Source organism: Epinephelus moara, chromosome 19 (assembly GCF_006386435.1).
Source record: "Epinephelus moara isolate mb chromosome 19, YSFRI_EMoa_1.0, whole genome shotgun sequence".
NCBI lineage: Eukaryota > Metazoa > Chordata > Actinopteri > Perciformes > Serranidae > Epinephelus > Epinephelus moara.
In genome coordinates this window covers 27,633,528-27,654,666 of record NC_065524.1, presented here as the reverse complement: position 1 = coordinate 27,654,666, position 21,139 = coordinate 27,633,528, and the positions used below count along the sequence as shown (strand labels likewise).

Below are 21,139 nucleotides of genomic sequence, written 5' to 3'. Positions count from 1 at the left end.
TTAAATTAATGGATTACTCACACATGAAAGGATTTTGCTGTTATGTTACTATCAGACAGATTAGAGGAAGCCCTTACTGATCTTATGCTTTTAATCTAAAGGTTTATGGTGTTTTGCTGATGAAAGAATGTGTCAAGTTATGTCTCTTGTCAAAGCAAACAGTGCTATTGTATTATTCAGGGATGTTTTAAATGCTAATGTAATTATCCATGTGAAAAATCAGCGTTGCACAATCTGCAAAAGGATGATATTTTTTTACACACTGCATTAACTGCTGGAAATCAACAGTCAAAATAATACAACTCAAATATAGTGATAAAATAATGTTTCCATTTAAGTTTATTTATCAAGATATTCTAAAATAACACTGTTCTGAGTTTATTTCCAAAACACTTTCACATGAACCCCCCCCACCCCCCACCCCCACCCCCACCCACACCCACACACACAGACTAACAGCTCCCTTTCATCTATCTGTCTCTGCTCTTTCTTTTCCTTCACCTTTTGCCTGAAGTGCTCCTCATGGCTCTACCTCGAGCACTGTAGACCTTATTTTTCTCAGACTCTTGCTTTGTTCCACCCCTGAAAACAAATAGACACAGTCACATACACAGGCCCTCCAGTGTTATGTTGTGCCTTAAGGTTTCGCGACACAGTAGTGAAATATTTACTTTCTTCTTTGCCTTTATCACATTTGAACTGTCACTTGCAGCATGATAAATGCCTGTTTCACATAAACAATAATACTGACAACAGCACCAACATTGTAAATGTTCAGAACTAATGGGCTGGTTCTTGATGGAAGCACAGCACGATCAGCTTTTCAGGCCCATGTAGCTGTGGTTGTAAAGGAAAAGTGCTGTACTGAGTTGTCTCTTTATGGATACATTTAAAATGTGGCACTATAGCTATTATTGTACTGATCTGACTGTAGGGTTGGGTACCATTCACACTTGTACTAATACCAGTGCTGGTACCTGGGATTTGGTATTGGTACCCAACAATATCTTTTTGGTACCCTTTTATGTTTGTCCATCCATCCATCCATCCATCCATTTTCATCCGCCTATCCAGGCCGGGTTGTGGGGGCAGGAAGCCAAGCAAAGCACCCCAGACTTCCCTTACCCCAACAAAGCTTTCCAGCTCCTCCCCAAGGCGTTCCCAGGCCAGATGAGATATATAATCCCTCCAGAGTGTTCTGGGTCTGGCCCGGGGCCTCCCACCAGTGGGACGTGCCCAGAACACCTCTAACAGGAGGTGCCCAGGAGGCATCTTGATCAGATCCCTGAACCACCTTAACTGGCCCCATTTGATGCGAAGGAGCAGCAGCTCTACTCCGAGCTCCCTCCGGATGTCCTCCTTACCCTATCTCTAGGGCTGAGCCCAGCTACCATTCAGAGGAGACTCATTTCGGACGCTTGTATCTGTGATCTCATTCTTTCGAGCTCATGACCATAGGTGAGGATTGGGACGTAGATGGACGAGTTAATTAGAAAGCTTCGCCTTCCGGCTCAGCTCCCTCTTCACCAAGATGGTCCTGCACAGTGCCTGCATCATTGCAGATGCTGCACCAAACCGCCAATCCATCTCATGCTCCATTCTACCTTCACTCGTAAACAAGACCCGAAGATACTTGAACTCCCTCACTTGAAGCGGTAACTCTCTCCCGAACTGGAGGGGGCAATCCACCAGTTTCCAACAGAGAACCATGGCCCCAGCCCTTTTTCAACAATAAATGTTGCTCAGAAATCCTGTTGTTAAATACAAAACCACACCTTTAAACAGATTAGAAGCATTTATAAACTGTCTTTGATGAGGACTAAAGGGTAGTTTCCATGACACATGTTCTTGCTCTTCAACTACTTAATCTCCAGCGTCTGTCTGATATATTAAAGCACCCATTGATAATGTCAGCCTATACATTTGAATTTCACAGCAATTTATGGAGGCATATAGCCACAGTCTTTAATTTTAAGCACGAGACGTGGCATTTCAGCCGTGGCGGTAAATATTGCTCTTGCACTGGTGTGGTTCTCTTGCAGTTTGATGAGCTCAATCTGGGAATGAGAGGAGCATTAAAATCAAATCATGACTCTTCCAAGGTTAGAAGATCGATTGGCAGCTTTCGGTGCTCTGCACCACCTATTATTGATGAGCACGGTGTTGTTGAGTAAAAATGCAGCACATTTCCGCAGGTCATGTGTTGAGACATCAGTCTTCATTGCTTTGTGTGAAAGGGATTCATTTAGACACTAATGATAGCAATTTACAGGAGAGGGCATGCATTGAGACGTTAAGCATGACAGATGTCAAATGTGTGCAGTCTCATGACAGGTGTAGGGACTTCATAATGAGATGAACCGTTTATTGTAATTCCATGGGGGGGTTATTTTCACCTGCGCTGAGAAGTTTCTGGTCACTCAGTGCATTTACATGCACTTCAGTAAACGGATTACAGTCCTGCCCTAACCTGTTTTCGAAACGTCACGTAGAAGAGATACATGGTTTCTGTAATTGGTTTAGGGAAACCTGATTTTCTCCTGGAAAAGCAGATTTATTTGTTGTGTACACGTGTAACTTGGTTTACACTGTCACCTGACGAAGACTTCAGATAGGGAAAGTATTGTTGTGACAGCAGAGTGCAGGGCAGAGAGTGTTACGCAAGGTGTCTCTTTGTATTAAATAATTCTATTCAGTGTTTGACTGAAACAGAAACAAAGTAGCCATAATATGTCTCTGTAACCTTTCCACCACTTAACATCAGTAAAATTCAAATTGTAAAAGCAAGGCAGGGATTTCTGGCACAACTTCACCTGCCTCCAAGGTGCACAGAGAAGGGAAAAAGTGTGAAAGGGTCAAAAGTGTTGTGAGAGTGCATGGCTTTTCTATACAGTGTACCTGATTGAATTTTAAGAGGTCTTGTCAGATATCAATGCATGACCTTGATGAAGGCCACAAGCCAGGACATGTTGGTCTGACAATCAAGTTGTTCTTTATACCAAACGTGTTGCTGGAGTTTTGACCTCTTAAAATTAAATCAGTTGAACTGTAAAGAAAAGCTGTGCACTCTCACTACACAGCCTGTCCTCTCGGGAAGGTAGTACGGTGCCAAAATAAACACAAAAAAATGCTGACCCTGTTTCATTTAGATATGGTAACAAATTTTGAGAGCTGCGATTGCAGAAAGTGTTGGCCAGTCGTAAATAGCTGTGTGTGTGAGCCTTAACACCTCACTACACGCCTTACCTGTCAGTAGCAGTGATTTGTGTTTTACTTTTTCTTTTTTTCCTCTGAGTTGACTCTTTTGTGCCACAGAATCTGACAGGTTACAGATTTATATCCCACACTGGTGCCAATTTCTATGGGCTTCACATTTTCTCTGTCACTTGTCAAAATCTCTGAAATGAGCACGGCTAATAAAGTCCCTGAGCAGGCGGCATAATATGTACATCTGTACTCTAGCCTTTATTCCCACGTCCATTGTAAAAAATATTCGGCATGATGTTTTTCCTCCCCTGACCGGCACCCTCTCCGTGATCCAGGATGTCTTGACTTACAAATTGTGCTCTAGAGATTCTTTTGACTGTTGTAATTTCTCAATGAATTGCACACAAGGTTCTTAATATGTCCTTCCCTCTTTGTCTGTCCTCTCTTTTTTTCTTTTTATTTATCACTGCAGGCTGTGGAAACCAACCTGGCATCCAAGGACAGTCACTGGGTCTATGCCAATGAGGTGAGGCCAAAACACAAACACACTTGTATGCACCTGAGTGAATTTAGACCTTAGTGTCAGTTTGCCTCTGTCAGCACGGTTTTATATGCTGCCAAGGCACACACAGACACACCAGAACCTGCAGACTTTGCTGTTCATTTAAATTAGCGGCACATCTTTTGTTTTTATTTTATCTTGGCAGCCTGAGGGACTGAGCCTTTATTTGATATTGTATAATTGGCCTCCCTTTAACTGGTGATGCTAGTATGTCTCTCCCTACTCCCTCCTTTTGTAACAGTGCTCTGTGTGTCTGACATTGACCTAAATGGTCTTCTAAAGTGGCTGTAACAGCACAACATTCAGGTGCACTTTGTGAATGCAGAACAGTGGACTCTGTCTTTAGCTTTAGTGCCTCCACACTGCATTTCCATTGATTCAAAGTGATTTGGAGATAAGGGGGGAGAGTCACAGGATTGGCCGCTGCTAAAAGCAGTGGATAAAAGACATGAGATAAAAGGTTCCTCCCTGTTGATTTACCTGGAATATTAGCATCGCTGTGCCTAATAGGAGCTCTCTGTCCAACACATACATCAATGCCAATGTATTTTAATGAAATGTCACCTCATCACTTATACAAACATCTAAACCTGTGCTCAACATCCAAAACATGACACATATTGATCCATAATCCATGGAGCATGATTAATGTTTGCTTGTAGTCCATGTAGCCATGTTGCATAAGCAACATATCAATACTCAGATGCTGCAGCTCTGTGTGGTAAATGAACTCTTCATACAGAATTTGAGAACATGTATTGGCCACTGCACAGTTAAGACTTTTAAAGGTGTACTATGCAAAATCGTTTGTAAACACGCTTGCCAGCAAAAGTGAAAGTAGAGCCAACCCCAGATTCATGCTCTTCAGACACTTTGCCCATAAACTGTAGCAAAGAATGGACGTAGCTATCGTGACATCACCCATTGATGTGTAGACTGACATTCCCTCAAGTTCAGCATTTCTGCCATCGCCATCTTGGTTTTTTGGAGCCAGAAGTGACCATATTTTGGCAAGAGGTTGGAGGGGTGGATCTGACTGAATCTGAATCCCCATACTACTATACGATACAGTATGCCAGAAAAAAATTTAGAGTGTGCCAATACATAGTATGTCAAATGCAGTATGCCAGAAATACCAGGATATTCTACTACAGCCGGTCGGATTTTTCAGTATGCAAGCCAGTAGGGTTGGGAATCTCTCTGTGATAGACGATTCGTACATAGATACACGGGTTTCGATACGATTCAAAAACTATATATTTTTAATACAGAACGATTCAATACGATTCGATACAGTGTAGGAACGCTACGATTCGATATGATTTGATACGATTCTATGGTTAACATTTGTTGATGTAGACATTAATCATATATTATAAAATAAAAAAGCCAATTCTATAAAAGTGACATTCTTACAGTATTTTCAAATTTGTAAAAGACCACATCCCCAAGCATTGTTGCTGTATGGCACTGGCAAAAATAAAATAAAAAGACAAACAACAACAAAATCACACATTGTCTGTGTTTTTGTATGTATCTTATATGGACTTGAGTCTGGAATAAAGTTTATCATAACACTGTACAATATAAACATAAAGCAGAATAAAATAATAACATGCAATGTAGGGGCAGAATCTGACATCTCCTGTTATTAGTTGATATCATGGACTGTGATGACTAGCAGCTTATCACTGACAGCATGTCAGACTATTTCTCTGTGTTTGCTACACTCTCACATCAATGAGTGATTTAACATAGAGGGGGATCAAAATAAAATAAATAAATAAAATAAAAATTAACCAGCCACCCTCCTCCCCTGACAAGTAAAGAACAGTCCCTAAAGTGCGGTGAGGTTTGTGGAAATGTCAACGGCTCGTTTCTGCTCTGACACGTCACATACCTGTGTGCTGCCACGGCTCGACTGTTCAGGTATTTTTGGGCAGTCATGACACCGACGAAGACTTCTTGGACCTGGAGCCGGGCTTCTCGGTCCCCGGTAAGCCATTATCTTGCGCCGCGGAGCACTATGGCCGCCGTATTTGACAGGAATACGTATTTCTGTCTGTGTCTGTGACCCCCCGTTCAACCCACAACCGACAGGATTCGCCTTTAGTTTCTGCTGCGGCTTGGCTGCTCCCTGGTTTATCCAACCAGCATTAGCTTCTGTTCCTCAGCTCCACTGGTCAAGCTGGCGCTGATGTTTACATCCATTATCGTTGTCAGTAATGCCTGCTACGGAGCATGCCGCCAGCTCTCGCGTTGTTTTAGCGATGCAAACTGTTAAAGCCAGTCAACCAATTGCTAGTCTCGCGATACCCGATCCATGACTCTACAATCGATTCATTTAAGGATTCATGGCTGATTCGTATCGATTGAGGAGGCTGCTACCAACGCAGCCGTATCTCTCGCTTGTCAAACAGGATATCCGGTCATATCGGTTAATCGTGCCCAACCCTACAAGCCAGCATGCTTTTCTGGCTATTCTGACCCACTTTCCTCTGCGCAGTGGATGATATGTCATATTGACTGACTGGCAAACAGATGACAGCTGATATACAGCTGTCAGAAGTTGCAATGATAGATGACAGCACATTCAGATGACTCATGACCAGTTGATTGGTAATAACAGGAATATTAATTGTAAATAATCATAAATAAAACCATTAAAAAAGGGCATAAGTATTAAATTACAATGACAGAAAAGTGTATAGCCTCTGTAATTTTACTATCCTGAATATAATATGTTAGAATCAACAACATCAGAGCTGTCCTAGTTGATCTCTGTCTCTGGTGAGCTCAGTGAATGGCATTTTGTTTCATCTCCATGGTAACGGATATATGAGTATAAGAGTTGTAACGTTATGAGGAAGTAGTATGTCCTGATTGTGTGGATACTGAATGCAACAATGCGTACTTTTTAAGGACAGCTGCAGAATCTACTAAAAGTAAAAAGAAAATGTATGTGATTCTGAACATACCATGTAGCAATACCTCGCAGACAGCCTGTCACTCAAAGCAGCTCTGCACTTAAATATTTGTTACTTTGAGCTTTGATAAATGTGGACATTAGCTATAGAGTCCAAAACCACTTTTTGCACCAGGCTGTAAACATGTTTATTTCTGCTGTAAAGTTGAGTTTTGTAACACTCAGGGTCAATGGGGATCTTTTGGAGCCTGCCTCAAGTGGCTGTTCAATGAACCACAGTTCTTCACGCTTCTGTATTGGCTTCATTTTTCAGCCCCAGAGGTTGCCATTTGGTGTCACCTCACTGTACTGCATTTATTCAGTGCTGTGTCTCTTGTATTCCTGCTGCTTACAGTCCAGCACCTGGTCGTACCTTTTTATAAAGCCTCGATACCACCTACAGTGGGAGTACGTGCCAATAAACGTCTTGAGCGTAGAAAATAAGACAAAATTACAGGCAAAGTCTGCAGATAAAAACACCGCCACACACTTCTAGTGAGTCATAAGTGATGATTGAAAGAGATTACCTCTGTATGAGTCCATACATTGTTTTTTTAGTAAAATCCTGCATAGTATATAGTTGTCATTTATGCCTTAGCTAGAAATTGACGATGCAGCACTTCAGCATATTTCGGTAGTTTAAATATTGATTTACAAAAGTTAATGAGGCTCAATGTGTTGAGAGGCGTCTGGTATGTGGCAGCCTAAATTAGCTCATTTTGGACTATAATGAGCTTTTATAGAATAACTACCTTGTATGTTTCAAATGATTCCCAGCGTGCTTTTCAGCATAACTCAAATGCTGATGTACAACAGCTAATGAGACCATGATTTCTTTGAAACTTTTCTCAGTGTCTGGCAGCTTAAGTCATATTGCTTCGCTGATACGTTCCCGAGACAGCTTAAGTAGTCTCAAACAAGATGATAAGATAGGGAGTGTAATTTTTAATTTGGAGCAGTATTCACATACAAACTCATGCATGCCTTTCAGTCAATTACCACAGACTTCTACCAAGACATTAGCTTTAATTGCATCAGGCTCTGGGAATGTATGAACTAATGGCATGTTAATTTCTATGGCACTCCCTTAATGGTTGATGTGATATGGCTCACTGTAGAGTTATCTCTCCCTGGTACACATTCAAATGGGAGGAATGAGCCTGGTTGTATCTGTGAACTATGAAATGCATTTCTTTACTCTTTCTCAAAGTGTACTTTCCATTTTCTCCCCTCTTTCTATAGATAGTGAAAATATCTTTTTTTTGCTCTTTCTTTGTTTTTATTTTCTCCTTCCTGTAATTTTTGATTATCCTTTTCCCCTCTGTCTCTGTTCCGTTGCCTTTCAATCTATCACCCAAGATAAACTGCACATGAAACTGACAATCACCTTGAAATGAGAATAACACAGACTTGTTGAAAAAGCTAACAAAAAAATTCAATTACTACTCATGCAGACCTATTTTCCCTCTCAGACAATGGCCTCCAGAGCTTCTCTCATGTGCAGGGGAGAAAAAAAACATTAATACTCTGAGCACATTACTCGTCCACCTTTAGCTTAAATCACTAATTCTCTTGTAGAGCTTTTTGAAATCTTCTACTTTTATCAACAAGAGTTGCCATGTAAATTGAATCCGGGCATGTATATAACAGTAAATGTATTCTCCACGATTTGTGCTTATCTCCAAAGGGTAAGGAGATTTAAAGGTAAGCGCAAAGCTAATTTGTTTCCATTAGCCTCTGATTTGATTTCTAAGAGGCTCCTAACATAGCTGATAGCACAGAGTGTGCCCAAGGTTTTTTAATTTATTCGAACACGCAAGAAGACAGACACTCGCTGTGATTACTAGAATGAGATTCTCGGATTTAGTATGTTTCTGTTTTATTACTTTTTCTGGGTATTTTACAAACTGCAACAACTATGAATCACTCTCCTTTTGTAGCAGCTGTTGGTGGATTCTGTGCTTCCACCTTATTGCACAGCTATAATGCACTACATACTGTTTCCTGCACCCCTGTAAATCCTGTTAGCCTGACCAGATGCAGTTCGGCTATATCACAAAATCCTGCAGGGAAATAACAGCTCTCTATGTTACCCCTCGTGCATGTATGCAGCGTCAGTCCCCGCAGACAGTTGCTCTTGTTCAGCTGCCTGGTCATGACTGAGTTGTGACATTCATTTTAACCAGATGATCCTGAGGCTCACTGTCACCTGCCCGTCCCCTCAGCACCCCCAGGCTCCTGCCAGCCTTTACACCTCACACAGCCAGTGAGATCTCACATTTTTATTCAACTCTCACGACAAGAGGTTACGCTAATCTGCCACCAGCAGCAACATGTGGCACGATGAATGTAGCCGAGGAGCTTAAAATGCGATAAGAGCACAAAGTGAGATGGATGGAGACGGAAAATGATGATGATGAGTGAGTATGATAAGAAGTCCAAAAACAATAAGGTTTAACAGACTAGCAGAGAAACAGAAAGCAATATAGCAGATCCTGATAAGTCTTTTTTATTCAGGAATGTCATAAGCATTATAGTACAAAGACCTGCAGTGTCTTAAAGGGACAGTTCACCCCAAAATCTATAATACATTTTTGCTATTTACCTATATGCTATTTATTAATCTAGATTGTTTAAGAGTGTTGGGGATATTGGCTGTAGAGATGTGGGCCTTCTTGTGAATATAAAGCCCTGTTTCCACCAAGCAGTACGGTACGATTCAGTTCAGTTTGGTACACTTTTCTTCCGTTTCCAAAAACCGAAAGTTGTGGATGGTACCAATAGAACAGTTCCGTACCGTCCGCATTTTTGGTCCCCCCTCTGTTGGGGTACCTAGCACACAGATCTGGTACTAAAAGGTGGAGCTGTGAACACTGCAGTCTGTTGATTGGTCAATAGAGGACGGTCACTCTGCTCAGGGCTGAGTTGTGGCTGGTTTTGAGGCTCATGTAACCACTGTTCATACTGTGGAGAGTTTTATTAGTAAACTGTAACTATAAAATGAAATGATGTTTTGCTGCCTCTCACAGCAGCTGGAGTCTGAGACTACCGGCGACTTTTAAGGTGGAATGTTTACTTGTAATGTTACTCAATGCAGGAGTTGACGACATGAATCAATCAGCACACCCTTTAGTGATTAGTGGATCTTAAAGTGTTGCAGAGCTTTGTTTCTGTGGGATACGGCAACACTAACCCGCTATTCTTATATATCCCATGGAGAGAGACTCTCACTGACGCCTATTTTATTTTGTTCTGAAAATGTCGGCATGCATCCTCTTTCTGTGGACGATAAACAAGGTGCAGACTTCCATCTGTGTCACCGGTAATAAGGAAATACAGTGAGTGCTGGATGGAGCAGTGAGTGACAACAACCCCGCCCACATCTAAGGGAACTGTAAGAGGTCAGATGGGGTTAAATTGTCCCTTTTATAGTTTTAAAGATACAGTAATAAGGGCTGTTGAACACACGTGGATGTACAGCGATTTAGTATCAGACTCAGATAAAGGTGTGGGATGCAGCAGAGACTAAATAACATGACCTTTAGTCTCTAGTGTGGGTCTAACTTCAAAACCACTAAATATTTCCCATAATGCATCCCAGTAGCATTTTTGTAAGACCTTCCTTGAATGGTCTTTTCAAAGTTGACATCCCCAGTTTGCACCTAAGTGATGTCACTTAAGTCATCACCTCAGACCTTGACGAAGCTCCCTTCAGAGCCACAGAAGACATGAAATGAAGTGAAATGAATGAAATGGCCATGTGTGAAATCAGTGCAATGCCCTTTTCATAAAAACAAAATGGTTGAGTTTGAACTCTTCTCTCAACAAACTTAACTTCAGTTGCAAACATTTTACTTTGAGACTGATGCAAATGCATTTAAAGCAAAGGAGTGGGCCTCAGTGGCACACAGTTCATGAGCCCTCAGGGTGTGAAACTTATTCAACACACAAATGACCAACAAGGAAAAAAAGGCAAGCTCTGAAATTAGAATGTAAGAAATGCGGCATGACTTATGTGAGCAGGAGGGCACGGGGATGACAGGCATGCGTGCGTCTCCTTGAACCACCCACTACACCGGGGTGCTGCAGCTGCTAGCACACAGAAGGTTGTCTGCATCTGACACTGTCTAGTGGACTCAGATGGATTGCAAATTCTGGGGGAATTTGTTGTTGTTTTTTTTCCCTTCAAAGGCGGGACGGTGACACCTCGGAATGTTTGATGGATTAGGTGGCTGTGCCTGTTGTGACAGACAGAGTCGAGGAGGACAGTCATGATATGACTGATGTCTTGGGTAACTGCCCGTCAAGCAACTGAGATGGAAACCCTTTTCTTCTGACGCAGTCTCTGCCGCACCAGACTGTGGGACAGGAAGGTGGATTACTGAAGAGGCCACTTATGAGAAAAATAAATATTTCATTTTCCAATTAGCTTATTGATTGCTCAAAGTACTGTACAATGCTGCATTCATCAAAGCCCTGGGTTTGCGGTTCTTATTCTTTGTACCATTAACTACAGTGAGATTCTATGCAGAAACCCAATTCAGATGTCAAAAAATGATGTACTAACCCACAAATGGTGACCACAGGAGACATCCGGCATCACGGTCATAAATCTAAGGGACCCCAGACGACAGACGACTCTTCTCACTAACCACCTTATCTAAATGTTAGAGCAGTTACACTTACAGTCAGTTAATGTCACTGGGGTTATTACAAGTTTCATTGAATAAGACTGACCGCACCTTCAGGCTGAAACCTAAGTTCCATCATAGCAACTCACATATAGATACTGCACTGCACTGTGCTCATGAACAAGGAGCTACAGTCATGGGCAGATTATGAAACAGTGGGCCACTGGGCACAGTTATGCAAAGGGACCCCATCATAGGAGCAAGACACACTGACTTTAAGGTGGTTTTGTGCCTCTTTGTAGTTGTGTTGTGTCTCTTTGAGGACATTTTGTGTCTTTCTAGTCACGCTGTGTCTCTTTGTGGTTGTTTTATAGTTGTTTGGGTCTCTCAGAGGTAATTCTATGTCTTATTGAGTACAATTTGTGTCTCTGTTGGTTGTTCTGTGCTGCTCTTTAGTCACTTTGTGTCTCTTTGCAGTGCCTTTGCATCTTGTTGTAAATGCTAAATGGACTGTGCTTGTATAGCGCCTTTCGAGTCACATTCACCCATTCACACACACATTCATACACTGGTGGCCGAGGTTACCGTACATGGTGCCACCTGCTACTCAGTTTTTAACACACTCACACACAGATGGAACAGCCATCAGGAGCATATTAGGGTTCAGTATCTTGCTTGAGGATGGTTTGACATGCAGACTGGAGGAGCAGGGGATCAAACAGCTGATCTTCCGATTAGTGCATCCACTCTACCTCCTGAGCCACAGCCGCCCCTGTGGTCATTTTGAGTCTCTTCCTGGTTGCTACATGTTAATTTCTGTGACATTTTGCAAGTGAAGGCCACAGGGCCTCCTGACACTTTGGCCCCTGGGCCTGTGGCCGGTAGGCCTGTTCAGTAATCCATCCATGGTGACAGTGTGTAATGACACAGCTTACACTGTACTGTAAAAATGAACGCATTAATTGAAGTGATTATTTACATGTCATTTCACCTCATGTCGCATTCGAGATATCCTGCTCCAATTAAGTAGCCAATCTAATCTAAGTGCTAACACAGTCACAATGCAATCCTCTTAGGTCAAAGTCCATGTTTTTGCACTTAAGCTGGATTAGTGAATTTTTGCTTCCAAACAAACGGGACTAAACAGAGGTGGTTGGAGTGGAGAGGCGATGGTTATGTTGATGCACATCAGACAGTGCAGTGCAATTTGGCATGAAATTACATTGCATTTCCGCCTGCTCAGACCACGTTATTGCAAATGGTCCTTTCTCTGTTTCACTTTCATTTAAGGTCCTTCTTGTATAGGCAATCAGGAGCTGTGAGCAGACAGTCTGTTGCTTTTCTTATGAACAGTATTTTAAGTCGTGGAGTTATTCCCATGAAAATGCACAAAAACATTATTAGCTGGATGCAACTGTTTTAATTAATTGATAAATCATAGGAAACAGGCAGTCATGATTAAAACACATTTCATCAACCTACATGGCGCTCTGGCTGTTGTCTATTTTCACAAAATCACCCCACATTATTATAGACAGGAACTTCATTCCTCTGAGTAATTGAAATGTGTTCATCCCTATCCAGCCTATTTACATCCACTTCTGCTCACCAAAGCTGCAAAGATGACATGGTCCCACCCACGTGTGCAGGCGCCCGAAGGTCGCACTAGTGTTTGCGTTCTGAACTTATTTCAAGAAATTCAAAGGCCACAGACGTATGGCGTGCTATAGCTGACAGTGATGCACCCACCATTGGGTATTTAATTAGAAATAACTACTTTGATCTGCAGGGAAGTGACATTGTGTCACAAAATCATCTGTTGGGGTTTTTTTTATTGGCAGTGCTTTAGAGTATTATTAATAAAGACCAATAAAACCCTAGCTTAAGTGTTATTAGCGTAACATACCAGTGTGAGGATTAAACAATCATCATAAAATTGACTAAAGAGTTGCTGCTAATGCAGGTCAATGTGCCCAGTAATCTGCATTGTGACTGTACATTAACCTTGTTCATTACATATGTAATCTTAGTCTGATTTAACACTTGTACAGTGCTGTTAATACAAGACAAAAGGAAATATAACTGCATCTCATAATGCTGTTAAAGGAAAGACTTCACACATGATGTGACATGGTCAGTGTTGGGAACATGTTAGCTCTACTAGATCTGGTTTATTGTGGTCGCACGTTAAGACACTTTTTAAATATAGATATCTGTAAAACCCCAATTCCCAAAAAGTACAAGGATCTGTATATCCTTTTTGACCTGTTGAACTAAACTTGAACTTAAACTTTATTTTTTTGTAACTACACACTTAGGGCAGGGCAGTTAATCGAAAATTAATTGAAACTGACATTCAGAACCTTTAACCAATGTTATACTTTCCCCAATGTTTGTGTTCATGTACTGTTCCCTTAAAAACGTACAACTATGTGTGTAGTCACGTGACTCCGCCCCGTCCAATCCGCCACCTGGAAGCAACATAGAGTAGAAATCAAACACTGAGCCAACTATGTAGCTTGAGCAGCTTGTACCAAAGAGAAAAGCTTTGTCTGTCTTTTGGACCAATTTTTGGCTTTCGTGACAAACTGAACAGAAAGAATTCACACTGTGTAAAAAAAACGTTTCAGCGACCAAAGGTAAAACCACCAATCTTTTTGGGCACTTGGAGCACAATCACATTACCAAATATGAACAGTGCACGGCTCAAAAAAAGAAGAGACTGACGAGCGCCCAGCAGCAAGTGCCTCGACAAAGCAGTTCTAAATAACACAAGCATTTACAAAGGCTACACAATATTCAAAATAGTTCATGTGTGTGGGGTTACCTTGAATTATTTTAAAACCACAAAGATAAGATATGCACTCTCTCATTGGGAAAAATATCTCAGCTTTAATAGTTGAGCATATTTACAGTACAAAGCTTGTCACTGAACTATGAGGGCAAAAAAACAAAAACAAAAATCATTCATTAATCGAGGTTAAATGTTCAATAAATTATGTTATTGATTTGAGGTCATATCGCCCAGCCCTATATACACTGCTTTTGGAGATAATGCCTGCAACACATTCCATGTATGTTTACCAATGTGTGACATCACCTTTTTTTGTAAGAACACTCAGTAAGTGTTTGGGAACTGAAGACACTAATTGTTGAAGTTTTGAAAGTGAAATGTTTTTCCCAAGATTCACAGGCACACAACCTGGCTGTGTGGAAGAATGCTCCAAAATCACATCTGAACACTGAGAGATTTGTTTGTTCATACAGGAAGTGTCTTGAAGCTGGCACTGCGAACAAAGGCTTCTTCGAGTATTAAATACAATTCAGTTGCCCATCTTAATACCAAGTCTGCTATAAATGTTATGTGAATAGCTGCAATGGAAAAATGGAGGAAAATAATTGTTGTGTTGATTTGCAAATCATTGCAATCTTTGGAATCGGCGTTGTATAGAGTTCCATACTAATAGTGATGGATGGACTGTATATTTTTGATACACAATATAACAGCAGTGTCTCTAATATGGCGTTCGCGTGAGTGATATGTTGTATTTGTCCTCACTCTGTGAAAAAAACCCCAACATATTAACACTCTTTGCCATAAGCATAATGTATTAGATGTGAGTGCGATACTTGACAATGATCAATCAACACAGCAGCATAGCCTGAATAGGATATGATTTGAATTACAAAACTCTTCAATGTTTCATAATTTAGAGTTATCATTGCTATTGTGAGATGTGTAAGTGGAGGCTTCGATTTAATATAAGAGTTGATATATTGAGATTTACAGCTGAGATAATATAGGTCAGAGTATCACACGCCGCACACGCTCGCGCTCTGCGTAATTTGATGTTTGTGATGTTTTAATTTTTTTCTCCTTTGCAAAAGGACAATAGGACACTAATTATCCAGCTCTATCAACTGAATAATAACGTAATCTTGAGGTTATTTTCTGCTTAACTAATTACCTTTCTTCTTAGCAACGCAGAGAGCACATGAAAAAGACACGTGTGTATTTATAGGCAAGTCAGACTTCTCAAATTGTCACACGCGCTGTGCTTTGCTCTTCTTCCTCCACACCCATTACTTCTCAATTTAGTTGCCTGAGGCTTCAAAAAGCACCTTAACCTCTAATTAAATCGCTGTCATGATTACCAGTAATTTTTTTTTTATTTATTTATTTCCCCTGAAAGATTAATGACATTGACTGAGCAGCACAAAGAAGGTAATCTGTCACCTGAACTTGATTTGTGAACGTATTTTTGGTCGGCGGCTGTCATTGAAACATGGACGCGCTGTATTTACTCTCTCAGACATTGTGTCTGGGTGTGTTACCTGTGAGGTGCGTGATTGTGTGATAACTGTTGATTTCTGAAGGAGTATATTATGTTATGTGTGTGTGTCCGGACAGTTCAGGAGTAATGTTGTGATTCGACAAGAAGGACAGCCAAGACATACACAGGCTGATTTATGTGTGTGCCGTAGCTGTACTTGTCATCGGTCACTGTTATATATTGGACTAAGTGTGCACTTTTACTGGTGTAGATGTGCAACTGATGGATGAATGTATTTGTTGTTTGTTTTGCAGAGATTTCATACTGCTGGAACTGTGATGTGCAAGGCAAATTTCCCACAAAGAAATAATCACAAACAGTATACCATTTAGATTTATAACGCTTCTCTAGTGCTTTTAAAAAATCTGAAATATATCATATTGTCTGTACTTTCTCCTCAAACAGAGGCAAAAAGGCACATCAGCCGCTGGTCAGTGCCTCTGCAGGGTCAGGCTATGACACAAACGTCAGCCGTGATGGTGACAGAACACTTGGACTGGGTGTCACTGGAAGTTATTAGCTTGGACGTGAGGGTTCGGCTCCGTGAACCATGCGGCATAATTCATCTGATTAATGTGTCACGGCAACTCATGAATATTCATAATTTCCACCTGACTGAGTCAGAAGAAGAGAGGATAAAACCAAATGAGCTAGAATCACCTGAGGAGTGTTTTAGTCACGCTGTACACTGACGAAAGATCTGAGGAATATTGGCCCTGAGAGACAAAATCAATATAATCCGTTCCACTCACCGTCAACTGGTTTTGCATTAGAAATAAAAATATGTATATGACATGAGGTATGGACATGAGAAAAGGGCAGAACTAGAAAAGGGGTTTAAAAGGAAGTTTTAGGGCCTATTTTGCTTCCAAAATACACATTTAGGTGTTAATTTTAGTTCAAATATCTGTTCTGGGAATGTAAAGAGAAGGACATATTTAAAAAGACAATGCCTTATGTACATATTTAAACATAAAATTTCAGAAAACCTATAATACAAAGAAGTAATTGTCTCAATGTAAGTCATCAACTGGGGACGCTTTATGGTGATTAGGTAGACTTTTACTAGTCACCTTTTGTGTCGTCCCTTAAATGCTAATTCAGAACAAATAATGTTGGAAAAAAGCTGGATTGACTCTCAGCTGAAATAAGAAATATATACAAAGAAAGACAAAGTAAGCGGCCAAGAGAAATTACCAGTGAGGGAGGACAGAGACCAGCAGTAACAACAGAGGTCGATGCAAAAGGCAGAGATCAAAATATCTGATTAGGAAAAACAGAGAGGAAGCATGGATTCAGGCATGTGCCGTATCAACCGAGAGCTCGACCCGACAGTAACCTCACCACTTTATCGCTAGATAGGAACCCATTGCTTCCCAAGAGACTCGCTGTCTGCCTCGGCATTGACCACTGTCCTGCTCTGGAGACTAACAGGCCGCTTAATGTCTTATGAATATTGATCCGACCCTTCACACTGTCGATCTTTACAGACCCTGCGCACACGCATCCCCCCACAGAACAGGGCCAAGGGTCACCAGAGCTAATATTAGTATGAAGGATATACTTGAAGTGTTCATTGATTCGTTAATCAAATGTAGATAACACATTTTTTCACTGCAGTAGAATAAAGCTCATTTGGGTCTTAAAGTCCAGTTCAGACCAAAGATTCACAACATGACAAGTTGAAACAGGCAGCTACTTGCTGTGTACACCCTTCTACAACATTCTAAACACCTGCCAGTTCACACCAATTCAACTAGATGAGACGATGTATCATCTCTATGCAACAACTCTCTGTACTTCTGTTCAGATTTGCAGCTTTTCAGGGTTATTTTGTGGCTGAATATAATTTGTTGTTTGTTAGAATATGGATGGGGATAGTGATAATGAGATACTGGCTACAGTTGCATTTGTAGCAGTTATGAAATGGTGAAAAACAAACAAAATGAGCATCAAATGGACTGTGTTCATAATAACTATGCCATCATAATCATTGCCAATTAATCAGTCAATGAGCATGTGTGTGTGAGGGGGCATAAGCACATACAGCGAGCAGCAGCAGGAGCAACCCACCATTCGACACCGGCACACTGTGAGGACAGAAACAGAGGGCTCGGCGGGCGTAGCAAGCGAACATGCCATCTGCAATCATTTAGATTTGACCAGCGGACTTCACTACAAGCTGATTGGCTGTTGAAACAGATGACGAGCTTTACGTTCTAAAACCAGCCAAGTCAAGCTCGGAGCCAGTTCACACCACTGCAACTTTTCTCTGTGACGTTCTTAAACAGTTTGGTCTCATCTTGAAGCTTCGGTCTGAACTGGGCTTTAAAAAAATCAATCATTCTGTGGGTTCACAAAATCAGTCTCTCTTTCATTGTCTGTGGAGCAGCTCTGGTCTTTATACCCTATGACATCACAGGTTTGAGACCTACTTCTCTGGTTTCTGGCTTTAAAAAAGCTCATGTCCTACGAACAGCAAAAAAAAAAAAAAAAAAAATTCACAATATTAAGTTGAGCACACAAGTTGATATTTCAAACCCAAATCAGTCGTCTCCTTACTTTCCCTCACTTTTTCTCATATCTAACTGCTCTGTGGCCCCACAATGTGACATCTGATATTTTAATTGCTTAAGAAACAGGCACAGCCAACGCAAAACCCCTCAGAGGTTATGTTTCTTATCCAAATTTCCACTCCGAAAAAGTGCCTTTCAAAAACTGCAAATTCACGGTTTGTGTCATGATTTCCCACTGTGCAGAAATCCTGTTAAGATAATTAGTGCCTCTACACTTTACACCGAGATTAAAGGGACAGATTTGTGAAACTAAACTCCTCCTGTTGTCTTCATATTTCAGGAGGTGAGCGACGCAGACATCATGGAGCTGGTCTACAGCTCTCTGGGGCGGATGACCGTAATCCGTCAGATCTTCCCGTTGTGGAGAGACACCAACGTTCGTTGTATGAGGAACAATCATCGCATCTCCTCCCTGCTGTGTGACCCACAGGAAGGCTACCTGCAGTCCCTGGAGGTAAAAACCACTTAAAGTTTTACTGTTAAAGCTCCTACGTATTCCGCCATGGCTGCACAATCTTCTCATTTCATTTTATTTTATTTAATCAACAGTTAATCTTAAGAATTATTGTCAGTGGACTAAATATACACAGTCTGTGGTAAAATATAGATGGTGAAAGGCAGTGGGTGGATACATTTAGCAGATATTTTTCAGTCAAGTAACTGCAGGCATTTATGAAAAAATAAAATTACTGAAATATAGCACCACCAAATTACTTATTCTTTGATCCCGGCATAACCTTCTACCAAATTACACTGAAAACTGTTAACACACTTTTGAGTTATCCTCCTAAATGACACAAATAAACTGGATCAAAAACAACCTCTTTGACTGAGGTTAGTTAGTGATTTATCGGGTCATGTTCATACAAGTACCCCGACCACACACACTCACTGAAAAATATCTTTGCAGTGGTGAAATATTTGTCAGATCCAATATTTGACATTGCATTTATCACATTTATTTCAGGCTCTGCAAATAAATCCACCACAACAAAGGGTAACTTCCCAAAACACACCAAGATGTTTTTTTTAGAATCATCTAACCAGAAGAACACATCAGAAATTAGCATTTTACTAACAAGTGCAGCCCTCAAATCAGGTGCTGAGCAATAAAACATGAAAGACAAAAGGATTACTCCTCCTAACTGGATGCAATGCCAACGAGCAAACATCAGATTGTTTTAGTTCTTTCCAGGGAAGATGTCCTAACCAGCTGTGTGCAAGAAAAACTTGGCCTGGCTTGATATTAGTTTTTGCACCAGCTGCTCCACCTTCAACCTATTCCCACTGGTCACAATCCTAGTTGTATATAAAGACATACAGTTCTGTACAAGACATACAGTCCAGGGTCAAATTGACACTGCCATCCTTGACGTTTCCATTTTCCCTCCAGTCAGCAGTCAACATATATGAAAAGAGACATGTTTATGAGTTTGAGGAAAATTTAATGATTAAAACTTAATGAATAAATACATTAGACACTCATTTGTAGAGTGAAAAATAACAGATATCCCCTCATTGCTCTGCAACATTGCTCGTTGTATATCTGGACAGTATTTCGTGCTCCATCTGCCAGAGTGAGCCAAGAGGTATCGGGAAGCAGAGTCACTGTCTGTGTTCAGGTGGAGCGACCATACGGCCGTCGAGGTTAGGATGTGTGGACAGTTGAATCATTTCACAACCAGAAAGCGTGGATTACCACAACACAACACAACATGGACAATTATAAAGCAGCAGCCATCAATTCAAGAGGACACAAAGAAAATGATTAAATTACAGTGCACAAATTAAAGGAGCTGATGGGATCACATTTTACTGGAGTAGTACCATGTGACATATAATTGATTGATTGATTACTAGTTGATGTTGTGAGATTATGCATCATGTTCCGGGTACGGACAGGAAAATCGATGCAGATACACTTTGTGTCAGTGACAGATTTGATTTAGAACTCACATTATTCTACAATTTGCAGTGATTCCAAATTTCTAGCTTTTGAGTTAAAATGGTCACCCACTGTAGGCCTGAAAGGTAGCTGTAAAAGGTTTGTACAGTCTGTGTTCAGTTTGAATTCAGCCACTTACACCGATGTCCAATGGTGACAATTTCTCAAATCAAGAAAAAGTATCAAAATTCTCAAACCGCCCACACAATTTCTTCACTGCCAATTCAAATGCTCAGTATGTTCCAAACAGTCACAGATTCAGCAACATAAGCTACTTTCAGAGGAGAATGTGAGCTTTGTGGATGGTGAATGCCCAACATGGAAGCAGCCGTATGATGGATGAGGCTGCATTTAGATTTTGACTAGTGGCAAGGTTGTGTTTTTCTTGTTATTTTATCCCTTTTGCTGCGAGTATTTATAGGACGGCTGTGCTCTAGCAACAACCCGCATGTTTCATCCACCTTCTCCAGCAGCCAACAGGAGGGACACTTGTTATCAACAGGAGTGACAGAACCACAAAGTAGAGAAGCACAATGTGGCCGTTTTTTCATGCCTTGTACAGCACACGTTCTATAAGGGGTTATGAGCGTGAGTCCTGCTTTATCACACATTTTCAGTTTCAGTAATGACTGTGCAGCATTCAGCCATGGTGTAGGACAGTATAGACAAGCATCTGCCAAGTGCCATATGAATACAAATATTAACAGATTATGTATGCAGCTGAATATAGATTAAACTCCCAAGATAAGGCAATTATGAGGGACACGAATGTCCATGAATATAAATGACTAAAGCTCAGTGTGACTGGGGAATATACAGTATCTCACATAAGTGAGTACACCCCTCCCATTTTTGCAAATATTTCATTATATCTTTTCATGGGACAACACTATAGAAATGACACTTTGATATAACTTAA

General features: G+C 40.9%; 1 protein-coding gene across 1 annotated transcript in view; it reads left to right on the top strand.

Annotated features, from left to right (window-relative positions):
- Positions 1-21,139, top strand: part of grid1a (glutamate receptor, ionotropic, delta 1a) — a 326,996-nt gene that overhangs the window by 253,713 nt on the left and 52,144 nt on the right. The window contains exons 5-6 of the mRNA XM_050071845.1: positions 3,680-3,733; positions 18,556-18,729. Of these exons, the coding sequence (XP_049927802.1) occupies positions 3,680-3,733; positions 18,556-18,729 (228 nt within the window). The remainder of the gene's footprint in view (positions 1-3,679; positions 3,734-18,555; positions 18,730-21,139) is intronic.